At 36.3% G+C, this 14,817-nt stretch overlaps 1 protein-coding gene across 1 annotated transcript in view; it reads left to right on the top strand.

Moving 5' to 3' along the window:
- Positions 1-13,665, top strand: part of LRRC72 (leucine rich repeat containing 72) — a 56,481-nt gene extending 42,816 nt beyond the window's left edge. Inside the window, exons 6-9 of the mRNA XM_004377506.2 lie at positions 6,038-6,127; positions 7,066-7,218; positions 10,420-10,447; positions 12,217-13,665. Of these exons, the coding sequence (XP_004377563.1) occupies positions 6,038-6,127; positions 7,066-7,218; positions 10,420-10,447; positions 12,217-12,382 (437 nt within the window). The 3' untranslated portion in view covers positions 12,383-13,665. The remainder of the gene's footprint in view (positions 1-6,037; positions 6,128-7,065; positions 7,219-10,419; positions 10,448-12,216) is intronic.
- Positions 13,666-14,817: the final 1,152 nt, after the last annotated feature.

The following is a 14,817-nucleotide window of genomic DNA, read 5'->3' on the forward strand; positions in this document are numbered from 1 at the left end:
AGACAGATGATAACTGCCCCATAGTGTTTCCAAGGCTGTATTCCTTATGGCTACCACTAGTCTGTCTGTTTGCCCTACTGTGGTGGCTTGTGTGTTGCTATGATGCTGGAAGCTATGCCACTGGTATTTTAAATACCAGCAGGGTCTCCATGGTGGACACAATTTAGCGGAGCTTCCAGACTAAGACAACTAGAAAGGATGATCTATCGATCTACTTCTGAAAAACTTGGACAGTGAAAATCTTAGAATAGCAGCAGAATATTGTCTGATATAGTGCCAGAAGGCGAGCGCCCTCAGATTGGAAGGCACTCAAAATACAACTGGGGAAGAGCTGTCTTCTCAAAGGAGAATCGACCTTATTGACGTGGATGGAGTCAAGCTTTTGGGACCTTCATTTGCTGATGTTGTGTAATTCAAAATGAGAAGAAACAGCTGCAAGCATCCATTAATAATCGGAAGGTAGAATGTATGAAGTATGAGTCCAGGAAAATTGGAAGTCATCAAAAATGAAATGGAATGCTTAAAGATGGATATCCTAGGCATTAGTGAGCTGAAATAGACTGGTTTTGGCCATTTTGAATCTGACAATGATATGGTCTACTATGCCAGGAGTGACAAATTAAAGAGGCACCACGTCACGTTCACTGCCGAAAAGAACATTTCAAGATTTATCCTGCAGTACGACTCTGTCAGTGATAGGATAATATCCATACAACTATAAGGAAGACCAGTTAATACAACTATTATTCAAATTTATGGGCCAAACACTAATGCCAAAGATGAAGAATTGAAGATCTTTACCAGCTTCTGCAGTCTGAAATTGACCAAACATGCAATCAGGATTAATTGATAATTAATGGTGATTGGAATGCGAAAGTTGGAAACAAGAAGGATCAGTTGCTGGAAAATATGGCCTTGGTGATAGAAACAACACCGGAGATTGCATAATAGAATTTTTCAAGACCAACATCTTCTTCATTGCTAATACCTTTTTCAACAACATAAATGGTGACTATGCACATGAACCTCACTGGATGGAATACACAGGAATCAAATCGACTACATTTGTGGGAAGAGACTATGGAGAAGCTCATTATCATCAGTCAGAACAAGGCCAGGGCCCAACTGTGGAATGGGTAATCAATTGCTCATATGTAAGTTCAAGTTGAAGCTAAAGAAAATTAAAACAAGTCCATGAGAGCCAAGATACAACCTTGAGTATTTCCCACCTAATTTAGAGACCATTTCAAGAATAGAATTGATGCATTGAATACTAATGACTGAAGACCAGATGAGTTGTGGAATGACATCAAGGATATTATACATGAAGAAAGGAAGAGATCATGAAAAAGACAGGAAAGAAAGAAAAGACCAAAATGAATGTGAGAAGAGACTCTGAAATTTGCTCTTGAACATAGAGTAGCTAAAATGAACTGAAGAAATAATGAAGTAAAAGAACTGAACAGAAGATTTCAAAGGGTGGCTCGAGAAGAAAAAGTCAAGTATTATAATGACATGTGCAAAGACCTGGTGTAAAACCAAAAGAGAAGAACATGCTGAGCATTTCTTAAGTTGAAAGAACTGACGAAAAAAATTCAAGCCTCGAGTTGCAATATTGAAGGATTCTATAGGCAAAATCTTGAACGACACAGGAAGCATCAAAAGAAGATGGAAGGAATACACAGAGTCACTGTACCAAAAAGAATTGCTCAAAGTTCAACCATTTCAGGAGGTAGTATATGATCAAGAACCAATGGTATTGAAGGAAAAAGTCCAAGCTGCACTGAAGGCACTGGTGAAAAACAAGGCTCCAGGAAGTGATGGAATATCAATTGAGATGTTTCAACAAATGGATGCAACACTGGCAGTGCTCACTAGTCTATGCCAAGAAAATGCTACCTGGCCAACCAACTGGAAAAGATCCATATTTGTGTCCATTCCAAAGAAAGGTGATCCAATGGAATGTGGAAATTATCAAACAATAACATTAATATCACACACAAGTAAAATTTTGCTGAAGATCATTCAAAAGTGGTTGCAGCAGTATATTGACAGGTAACTGCCAGAAATTCAAGCCAGATTCAGAAGAGGACATGGAATGAGGAATATCATTGTTAATGTCAGGTGGATATTGGGGGAAAGTAGAGAATACCAGAAAGATGTTTACCTGTGTTTTATTGACTATGCAAAGGCATTCGACTGGGTGGATCATAACAAATTATGGATAACATTGTGAAGAATGGGAATTCCAGAACACTTAATTGTGCTCATGTGGAACCTGTTCTTAGACCAAGAGGCAGCCGTTCGAACAGAATAAGGGGATACTGCGTGGTTTAAAATCAGGAAAGGAATATCACCTCAGAAATGCCAAGAATTCTTCTCCTGCACCTCCAGCCACACTGTATTAGAGTGTATGGTCTATTACTTATCCTAGTACCTTGGCACAAGGACCTTCAAGCAGCATGAGTCTGGCAAAGGTAGACAAGATGGGAGGCCCACATCTGCTCAGCTCTCCTCTTGTTAAGATCTGAAGCTGCTACTGGCATTTACAAATTTTGAACTATGTGCATTACTGTGGACAATCAGGAAGAAATTCGTAGTAGAACAAGGTATACCGTACTTGCACCTATCTCAACACAGGGCACCTTTGTGACTTTTGAGACTAGAAAAAGAGAACCAAATGTACAAGTGATAGAGACAAGATGATAGAGACATCTCAGTTAATTGGACATCATGCTTGGTAAAGTAGAGGGTAGGCGAAAAAGAGGAACACCCTCAACATGATGGATTGACACAGTGGCTACAACAGTGACCTCAAACACAGCAACAACTGAGGATGGCGCAGGACTAGGCAGTGTTTTTGTTCTGTTGAACATAGCAATGAGTCGGAACTGACTTGACGGCACCTTACAATGACAGAACAATCTTTATGGAAGCAGGCTGCCACATCTTTTTCACACACAGTGGCTGGTGGGTTCAAACCGCCAGCCTTTCTGTTAGCAGGCGAGCAGTAAACCAGGGCTTCTTTGAAGGATGTACCATCAGGAAATGTCGTTGAAAGATGTTGGTACATTTTCCATTAACATCATATGCACAGGCAGACTCTACAACCAGCTGCTATAATGTATTACAGGGTTATGAGGTATCAGATGCAATTCCCAAGGCAGTAACCACAGAGTAGACTTCTGCACTAAAGCCTCTGTGACTTTTTCTTCTTCCTAAACTCTCACTAAAACAATTGTCTTTTGCTTTCACGTACTTGAAGAGTATTCTTTTCTCTACTCTCTCTAAGTCAAATTATAATACATGATCCCTGTGGATTTTTTAAGTCTATCCTTACTGTTGGTTTAATATACATTAGTTCTGTTACCTATCCTCTAGTTATAATTATTTGTGACCTTTTTAAATTCCTTCTTTTTCAAGATTAAAATGTAAACTATTTTTTGTCACTTAAGAAATCCTGAAAAATTCTCCCATCCCCCACACATACATATTTCCCTTTAAGTGTCTGTTGATCCTGGCTGTATATTTTCTTTCATCCCTTTCGTCACTCTTAAATTTTCGGTTTATTATGCGCCAGGTGTCTTCCATTGCCTGCTTTAAGTGCCTCTAAAGTTCATGCTTTCCACGGGGAATAGCTATATATAACAATTTTATTAGCAAGAAAAGTTTGTGTTTATATGACAAATATCACAATGTTTTATTACCTACAGAGAAAGCATCCAGATGATTAACTTTTTCAGTTTTTATCTAAATAGTTTGTCTTCTAAGCATGCCCCCCCCACCCCACATACCAGTCTTCTTTATGTTGCAAACTGTTCTTTATAAATATTAATCAGTTATTTTCTGGGTTTCCAATGATTAATATTTTCATGCCTTTATCAAGCCTCATTATATTTTATAAATAGCCAAATATTACAGCAGTAGTCTTCAATGTAACATGTACACTAAACGAGCCTCATTTTGGTGAAGAGTGATGTTTGTGCAATAGCTAGAGCTCTTTCTGCTACTGCCATCTAGTGGTTCTTCTCAGTATAATTATTTTCCAGAAGTATTTTCCAGAAATTGCATGTAGGTTGAATCCAAATAGCTAAGGATGCCCAGCTATAGGACAGAGTAGAACTGCCACACAGGGTTTCAAGATCTATTTACCATTAATAAAATAAGTTTTATTGCACACAGTGTTGAAATAACCCTGATTAATATTACCCAAGGATAAATAGGGAAAATGCTTTTTGTTAAAAAAAAAAACAACCTTACAACTTCTAGCTGAAGAATTTTTTAAAAATGTATCAACATGCTTATTCTCTAAGGGATGTCACCTCATAAATGCCAGGAGTTCTTCTCCTGCACCCACACACCTCTCACCTCCAGCCACTGTATTAGAGTGTATTCTCCATTACTTATTCTAGCACTTGGCACAAGGACCTTCAAGCAGCATGAGGGTGGCAAAGGTAGACAAGATGAGAGGCCCACATCTGCTCAGCTCTGCTGTTGTTAAGATCTGAAGCTGCTATTGGCATTTACAAATTTTGAACTATGTGCATTACTGTGGACAATGAGGAAGAAATTCGCAGTAGAACAAGGTATACTGTACCTCTGCACCTATATCCACATAGGGCACCTTTGTGACTTTTGAGGCTAGAAAAAGAGAACCAAATGTATGAGTACTTTAATAAAGAGCAGCATCAGACTATGACAGAGACATCTCAGTTAACTGGCCTAATAACATGTTTAGTGCTTCTGTTCTCTGGGGGTCTTAAAAGCTTGCAAGTGGCCATTCAGTCCAAGACAATTTATCTCTATTTGTCTGGAGCAGCAGAGGAAGGAGAATCAGGAATAGGAGGAAGATATGGAATGTGTGGCTAACTGCCTCCATAAACAACTGCCTCCTTTGCCATGAGACCAGAAGAACTGGATGGTGCCCAGCTACCATTACTGAACATTTTGATCAAAGATTCTGTAGAAGAATCCTGATCCAAAGAGGGGAAATGCAGAACAGAATTTCAAATATTCATGGACTCCAGACTTTCTAGAGCCAACAGGGTTGGATGACCTCCTGAATCTATTGCCCTAAAGTCTTCTTAAAATAAAACAATAGTTTAGCTTAACTAGTAAAACAATGTCTGCCTTGAGCATTATGCTTTTTTAAGAACCATCTATATGGGATCAAAGTGCCAACAGCAACTGGAAAGATTAGGTAGGAATCTTAGGGGGCAGTGAGTTTATGTTAATGGGGGAGGAACAACTCAGGAAAGGAGGGTGAGAATGGTTACACAACTCGAAGAATGTGATCAATGTCACGGAATTACACATGTAGAAACAGTTGAATTGGTGTATATTTTGCTGTAAATATATATATTTTTTTATTGTGCTTTAGGTGAAAGTGTACAGCTCAAGTTAATTTCTTATACAAAAATTTATACACGTATTGTTATGTGACACTAGTTGCAATCCCTATAATGTGACAGCACACTCCCCATTTCCACCCCGGGTTTCCCGTGTTCATCTAACCAACTCCTGTCCCTTCCTGCCTTCTCATCCTGCCTCTGGACAGGAGCTGCCCATTTGGTCTCCTGTATCTGCTTGAACTAAGAAGCACACTCTTCACAAGTATTATTTTATGTTTTATAGTTAAGTCTAATCTTTATGCTGTGAATATTCTTAACAACAACAACAACAAAAAAGACTCCCATGGAGCTGATGACTAGTTCTTTCTTTACTAATTTACTTATGGACAAGTTAGTATTTTTCTCATTTGTGGCAGGATAGGATCAACAATATGTCCTCAGCACTTAGCAAGGTGCCTAGTAGATAGTAAGAACTCAGTAAATATTTGTACAATCAATAAATTCAACAGACAGGAAAATTAAAGCCTGCTCTGAATAAGGGTAGTGAGGCCATTGATTGGGTCTATGAAGGAGAGCTTTGCATGTCCTTATGTTTTATATTAATCCTGCAATTTCCATATTTTATCAAGTGATAAGTGAAACTAATTTGTAAATGTGATGTCTTAATATGGATTCTTCCTTTGCAGGTCTCTACCAAAACCCTTTGTGCCAATATAACCTGTACCGTTTATACATAATCTACCATCTTCCCGGAGTGACACTGCTTGACCGAAATCGTAAGGACACCTCTTTCTTGCAAAGAAATATTTGAGAGGCAGTCTTATAACTCAGTGGACTAAAAATGTAGAATGCCTTTGAAAAGAGTTGTCTTTGTAAATGAAAAATTTACAATTATTTAGTCTTGAAATTTTTGCCATCTGAAAATTGTTCCGGTTTAAGAATTCATGTCTCTTGACCACTCTATTGGAAAGACCATCTAACAGAGTGAGAAAAGGTCTCTTTTTTTGTCCTGGTTTTGATATCAACACGTTGGATGCCAATCATTTATCCCTGGTACTTTAGTTACTTATCTCTAAAATGAGAGAATTAGACTAAATCTCTTAAGGCCTATTTAAGTTCTAAAAGTCATCTTTGAAATTCTGTAAATATATAGTAAAACTGGTATCAATACTTTCATTATGAATACATCTTTAGACATTGTGTATCAATTAATATGTCTTTATTTATACAATCCACAAAAAAATCTACCTCAATGTATTACATTTTACATTTTTAGGGAACTATTTTACTTTGCAAGTGCCTTATTACCCCTCAATCTGCTCGCCTTTCAATCTCACAGATTTGAACATTTTCAATAATTCATTACTGAGTACCTTATGTCTATGAGGATATCAAGACCTCATATGCCTCTTCTTCCTCATAGCCTTGAGGAAATGAGGGAATGTGTCTTACCTACTATTTCAATCACCTTGGTGATGTGTTACAGAGCATCTGGGATACATTAGACTGCAGTGTTGATCTGAGCCTTGCGACATGAACATGTGTTAAGATTATGAAAATAACTGTGATAGCTCCTTTACAAATTAGTTCTGACAGGATGATCACATATAACCTAGTTCAGAGAAATAAATTTTTGAAAGTGTCTAATACTTTTTTGATTCTCCACATATTTTTCTACAGTGCTGTGCAGTAACATTACTTTGTGCATTTTCAGAAGTTACAGAAAAAGAAAGAAGATCAATGATTACCATTTTTAACCATGAAAAAGCACATATTCTCCAATCAATTGCATTTGGAGGAAAGGTAGATGCCTCATGGAATCCTACATCACCATTTAAACAAAAACCAACCCAGAGCGTACCCTCAGGTATATTGAAAAAAAAAAAAAAGAAATTAAAACTACTCAAACTTATGAGTAACCTGATCATCATAATAATTGCAATTATAATAAGCTAAGTATCTAGTGAAATGCATAATCTCTAATTTAATAATTTTGTTAGTCTAATTAAAGTGAATATTCAATTTTAATCTTCATTTAAGTATATTAAATTAATTGATGCAATATGATAATAATGAGATTACACAGTGAAGCCTTTACTCCAGTACCAGCACAGTGTAAAGGGCTCAGTAATTATAAGCTAAAATTGCTAGTATTATCATTATCACAGAACAATTTCACCAATTAAGAATAAAAGTTTTAGAAAATATGGAGAAATATTAAGAAGAAATAAAGATCATCTGCAATTCTTCTACCCAAAAATAAGCACTGTTAAAATTTTGGTTGTACTCACATACCAGTCTTGATAAGCAAGTATAACTTGAATATCTTCAGTGATATTTCATCAGTTAGAATTGCATTCCTTCTCTGTAACAGGAATCTAACTAAAGTGGCTTAAACAAATAGGAATTTATTTTTCTCACATAACAAAGGGTATAAAGGTAGAGTGTCCAGGTTTAGTGTACAAACTCCATGAATACATCTGTCTTTTTGTTCTGCCACTTCCAGTATGATTTATGGTTACAAAGTAGCTTCTGTACCACCAAGCATCGCATCACCATTCCAGGCAGGAAGAAGGATGGATGAAAATGGTACAAAGGCAAATGTCTTTTCCTCATGACATTTTGCCTGAGATGACATATGCTTGGGAAAAGAGCCAAATAGATTTTCTGCACTTTAAGAGAAAATTATTAAAATGGAAAGTAGTTTTGAGGAAATAACACAGAGTGCAATGTAAAGAAATAAAAAATAGAAGCTATGAATTAGATATTGAGACAAGAGACAGTAGAAAGAGAAGGTCCAAAATAAGTTTAGTAACAATTCCTGCAGGAAAAAAAAATAGAAATTGGGGAGAAGGTGATGTTTGAAGTGATAATGGTTGGGAATTTTCCAGATTTGATAAATGATATGAATCCTTAGATTCATCAGAAAAAAATGAGTTCAAAGAAATATACATTAAAAAAATTCCACACCAAAGGCAAAAAGAAAATCTTCAAGCAGTCAGAAAGAAAATGCAGATTACCTACAAAAGAATAATGAAGATTAACAACAAACTTCTCAACTGTAACCATGGAAGTCACAAGACAATAATCTAATGCCTTAAAAATATTGAAGGAAAGTAATGGTTAAACAAGAATTCTATAACCGGATAAATTATTATTCAAAATGAAGAAGGAAGAAAAAGCAGAATGAGGGAAACATACTCTTCCCTCGACTTTTTATTGTGAAAATTTTATTACATAGAAAAAGTCAAAAAATAGTACAATAAATGCCTATATATGCCTGTACCTATTCAACAATTGTTAATATTCCACAACATTTGTCCCCCTTCATATATGAGGATTTGCTTCTTTATTTAGGAAGGTCAGGCCTCCCCAGAAACTTCTATTTACACCTCATTGGTTGTCCCTAACTACAAAGTCAGCTGGAAATTTTAATATATTGCTGAACCATTTAAATGTTTCAGTAGCGTCATCATGACATTTCACTCCCAAATAATTTAGCCTGAAAGTTTAACAATAAGGGCATTTGTCTATATAACCACAATGCTGTTGTCACAGCTAAGAAAAACAACAAATTCATATATATTATCTAATGTATAATCCATATTCAAATTTCACAATTGTCCCAAAATGCCTTCTATAGCTGTTTTGTTCAAGCCAGGATGAAGATGAGGGAGATAAAGAACACAATTCAAAAATTATTGGTGGAAGTATAAACTGGTTCAGCTTTCTTGGAAGACCGTATGACAGTATTTATCAACATGTAAAATGTGCAAACAATTTGACAGCAGCAATTCAATTTGAAGTATCTCTCCTACAGAAAGTACTTGCATACACAAAGATGTGTACAAGGCATCTCATCACAACATTTTTTTCTTAATAGTAAAAATGAAAACAATTTAAATAGTCATTCATATGGGGAATGTTAAATAAATTATGGCACATTCATACGATAGGAACTATTCCATTATAGAACGATCCCATGATATATTTTTAGTATAAAAAAATTGCAGAATAATGTAATGCAGTGTAATGGCAAAATTGGAATTTTATCAGCAAATCTGTGTATATGTATGTGTGTGGTGCACATGTGTGTACGCACAAAGAAGGCTGGAAGCATACACACAAAACTCTTAATACTGGCACTTCCGATAACAGGGAAGTGGCAGTGGAAAGGTAAAAAGGAGAGTTCACTTTTTACTCTCTATTTACTTTATTGTTTATATTCACTATGAGGACAATGTGTGCTTTTTGTAATTAAAAATGTAGAAAAGGAAACAGAGTCTGGGGACATCAGGGAGGACGTGGAAGACTTGAATCAGCCATTTGTGAAGGGAACGATGCCATGAACCACTTCTAAGCAGAGGCTGTGTGTGTGCTTTCCACCCTGGCCTGATGTTCTCTGCTGCTTGTGGATTGGCAAGAGCCCATAGTGTGGGCTTTGGTGGTCCAACAGGTGCTGGTAATTTCCATCTCTAGTCTGGCATGAGGACTTCTAGAGAGGAATAAACAAAGCAATGACAGTCTCTGAGAGATACCATAAGAAATCCAGGCTTTGAGGACTAGCCTTTGAGCGCCAAAGCTAAGGAAGAGAGAGATTCTTGTGATCTAGGACTTATTCCAGTTCTTTGAAGTTAATGCCAAGAATCCAAATGGTTTAAAGGGCCCTGAATATTTCTCATTTGGTCTATTAGTCCATTTATAGAGGCATGTGCCTATCTGAAAAAAAGGATCAGTATCTGAATATGGTCTTCAATATCTTCATTATAAAATTCCCATTTGGATTCCATTGGTAACTAAACTGATTAAGCATTCTGTTCTCAGGGTTTTGAGATTTGTATTGTATTAAAGAATTTGCCCTAACATCTTAGGCAAAAACAACCATATCTAAGAGACAATTTCATTTTTGGATTCAATATCAAGGTATGTTTTGGTAGAATGATTTATTTATCTAAATGATGGATCAAAAAACAGAAAGCCGTACTTTTCCTTTATAGCATTGTTGCATTGTATTTAATTACTGAATAAACATTTGAAAAATACTAATTTAGAAATGTATTTTTTTCAGATTTTGCATTTGCAAATAATGTAGACAAGTAAGTGATATTTTTATTTTCACTTTTATTATCATATTATTTCATAATTGTGTTGACCCCCTAAATTATCCTCATTTCCTAAAATAGATTTTAATGAATTAAAAAATTCCTAGCTCTTCAGTAGATGAGGAAAATTGCTATGTCTTTCTGTGATAAATGAGTTCAGGCTATGTGTTCATATGTGACATTAGGTTTTAATATTACAACCCAAAATAAATGAAAGGATGATTTGAATACATTAAATAAAATTTGTTAAGAATTATTAGCTATTTCACGTTATACATTCTACTTTGGTGAGTAGCATCTGGGGTCTTAAAAGCCTGTGAGCAGCCATCTAAGATACTCTACTGGTCTCACCCCTTCAGGAGCAAGGGAAACTGAAGAAAACTAAGCACTCAAGGGAAAGATTAGTCCAAAGGACTAATAGACCACAACTACTATGGCCTCCACCAGACTGAGTCCAGTACGACTAGATGGTGCCGGGCTACCACCACTGACTGCTCCGACAGGGATCGCAATAGAGGATCCCGGACAGAATAGAAGAAAAATGGAGAACAAAATTCTAACTCAAAAAAAAAAAAGAAAGACCAGACTTACTGGCCTGACAAAGACTGGAGAAACATCGAGAGTATGGCCCCCGGACACCCTTTTAGCCCAGTAATGAAGCCACTCTGGAGGTTCACCTTTTAGCTAAGATTAAACAGACCCATAGGACAGAACAAGACTAAAGGGGCACACCAGCCCAGGGGTGAGGACTAGAAGGCAGGGACAGGAAAGCTGGTAATAGGGAACCCAAGGTCGAGAAGGGAGAGTACTAACATGTCATGGGGTTGTTAACCAATGTCATAAAACAATATGTGTACTAACTTTAATGAGAAGCTAGTTCTGTAAATCTTCATCTAAAGTTCAATAAAAAATAAAAGAATTATTAGCTATTTCAAATGAGGGGCTTTACCTTCCCGATTTCCTTTTCCACTATGTTTAGTGAGAGCAATTATCATACAGAATAATATTTTACTATCACTGGAATTTACATTTTCAAAAGCAAGTATTTCATTAATACTATGAAAGAGTTCAAATTCATGAATAACAGTCAATTTAAAATCATCATTCCTTTTTATTTTTGCACTTAGGCATTTTTTTTGGATTCAGTGTTGAAAAGTACTATCCCCATGCACGTTTACTGTATTTCTATGCAAATAACGTGACCCTTCTATGTTTGTTTGCCAACCATGCCCTCTTCCAGTGAGGTATTTTCATAAGCACGGCTATGTCAATTTTTTTTTTTACATGCGTCTGTAAAACAAATTAGCATAGTGCAATTATGAAAATACCTCCCAGGGAGACGGTGCAGTTGGCAAACAAATGTAGAAGGCACGTGTTATTTGCATAAAAATCAGTGTAAAATATAGTGTAATATAGGGAAATACTAACTTTATAATAGAATGTACTTAATATATTAATATGTATATGGTATCTATAAATACTTTAATCATCTGACACTGGTTTTAAAACACGAATGCTTGAATGTATGGGGCCTAAACTGTAATAGCGGATCCGCAAATATGTCCAGATACTTAATTTTTAAAATAATGTATACAATAAATATAACATTACTTAGCCTGAAAGTCTTTTACAGCCCAAAAATTATTTGTTAGTGGTAGTAAAATAAAAATAACATAGAAAAATATGGCATTTATTTATTTGAATAATAAGTTTATTTTGGTTGGCCTAATTTTTTTTTTCTGACATAAATGCTTTTCTTGCAGAACTGTGTTTAATGACCTAGAAGATGCTGTTTTTGTAAGATCCATGAAGAGATCAGTGATGGCTATTACCTCTATGAACTGGGACTCAGTTCCAACACGAGATGAAAAATACCTTGAAGAGAAAGGCACAGAACCTGCTAAAATGCTCACAATTACACTGAGATAACTCCTGGTGTTTCTAGAAATCATAATGGTTCTCAGTTGTATATTAAACTTTCCTGTGATTTAGCATATTATATATTTATTATGATATTATTTGAGACATTTAAATGTAAATGAAAACACTAACAATGACAATTCCTACATTTTATTTTTTAATGTAAAGTTTCTGTTGAAGTAAAACATGTATACAGAAATGTATGCAAATCATTCAAGTGTTCAGCTCAACAAATTTTAAAAAACTGAACATGCTTATGTCACCAGCACTCCAGATCAAGAAATAGAGTACTGTTAGCACTCTAGGAGCCCCTCATTCCTGTCACCAGCCATTACCCACTCGTCAAAAGTAATCACTGTCCTGATTTCTAGACCATAAATTAATTGTGTTAGTTTTTGAAAGGTATTTAAATGAAATCATAGAAGCCTTTGTGTCTGACTTCTTTCAAATGACGTTGTAAGATCCATCCATGTTGTAGCTAGTAGCAATAATTCTGTCATTCTCATTGTTATATATTATTCCATTGTATGAATATACCATGATTTTTTTTATCCTGTCTACTGTGTTTTTATTCTCGCCTCTAAAGGCATTTGCCAATTATGAGTGTGGGCTAATGATCTGGGCTTGGCCCAGCCAGAAGCCTGCTGCTAGGGGAAAGAGAAACCAGAAAAGCTTTTAACAGTTGCCTGGTGCTGAGTGACAGAACTGGTCATTCAAGGTAACTCCAAGACCTGGCTGGTTTTCCCAGAAGACATTTGCTGAATTCTGAAGCTGGGTAGGAGGCTAATGAGCTAGATCAAAAGCATGTGAAAGGCAGAGTGACTTTTCCCTCTATATGGTGGTGCTTAGGAAACATAGCCACTGTAGAAGTGGGACTGAAATAAAAACAGGCAAGAGATGAAAGCCCTACAGGGAGTAGTGAATTGACACTGAGAACCTGGAGGCACTTACGGATCTAGGGAATATCCACTACAGCCAATAAAACCATGGCTTTCTTTGGAGGTCTGTTACTTTATAGCTGCAGAGATACTACATAATTCTTAACATATTAAATATGTACTGAGTAGTAGTTAAGACTGCAGTCTTCACTGAGTCCCAGCTGTGCACTTGTGGGCACGTTAGGTGACCTCTTTACATTTCAGCTTTGTCCTCATCTATGCTGTTACTGTTAATTGCTGTCGATTGGACTCTGACTCATGGCGCTCCATGTGTGCACAGAACTGCTCCAAAGGGTTTTCAAGGCTGTGACCTTTCAGAAGCAGATCCTCAGGCCTGTCTTCCAAGGCATCTCTGGGTGGATTCGAACCACCAACCTTTTGGCTAGTAGTCAAGCGCTTATTAACTGTTTGTGCCACGCAGGGACTTCTCATCTGTGTTATGGGGATAAAAACAAAGACTAATTCATAAGGTTGTTGTGCCTATTAAGCAAGACAGTGTCAGAGATCTAGCAACTTTCAGTGTTAGCTATTATTACCTATTGAATCAAGAAGGAGCCCTGGTGGCACAATGGTTAAGCACTCAGCTGCTAACTGAAATAGTGGTTTGAACCCATGCAGGGTTCTGAGAAAGACAGACGTCATGATCTGCTTCAATAAAGATTACAGCCAAGAAAACCCTACGGGGCAGTTCTACTCTCACAGGGGATCACTATGAGTCCAAATCGACTTGACAGCACCTAACAACAACAACTGAATCAAAAAGCAAGTCCAATTTCCTAAAAAGCCCACTGGCCAATTGAATATTTATATCAGCTGTATGTACAAGAATTACTAGAATTTTAAGAATATTCTAATCCTTTAGGTCTTATTTTTTTTTTTTTAAAATAAACCACAAAGTTAATTTATTGATATAGTGAGAGGCATAAGACACATTAGGGACTTGAGAACTTTAAAACAGACTACCAGGAGTTGCATAAATGGAAATCATTAATTCTAATCTTTTTTTTAATTTCCTATTAAAGTCATTGATTATGCAGCATTAAATTCAGACAAAGTACTAGAGCATTACACTGGAGATTTCCCTCCAGTTTGATACTGGTCAACCACCTAGGTCTTAACTTTTTTTAAATTTTTGTTGTTGTTGTTGAGAATTACACAGCAGAATATACACCAATTCAACTGTATCTATATATACAATTCAGTGACATTGATTATATTATTCAAGTTGTGCAACCATTCTCACCCTCCTTTTCCAAATTGTTCCTTCCCTATTAACCTAAGCTCATTGCTCCCTAAGTTTCCTATCTAATCCTTTGAGTTATTATTGTCAATTTGATCACGTATAGATTGTTCTTAAAAGAACACAATGCTCAAGGCAGACATCTGCTAATTAAACTTGGTTTCAAGAAGACCTTAGGGGATATTTTTAGTTTAAGGTTTAAAGATTATCTCAGGACAGTAGTTTTGGGGGTTCATCCAGCCTCAATGGCTCCATAAAGCCTGGAT

The sequence above is a fragment of the Trichechus manatus genome, unplaced genomic scaffold (assembly GCF_000243295.1).
Source record: "Trichechus manatus latirostris isolate Lorelei unplaced genomic scaffold, TriManLat1.0 scaffold00050, whole genome shotgun sequence".
Classification (NCBI taxonomy): Eukaryota; Metazoa; Chordata; class Mammalia; order Sirenia; family Trichechidae; genus Trichechus; species Trichechus manatus.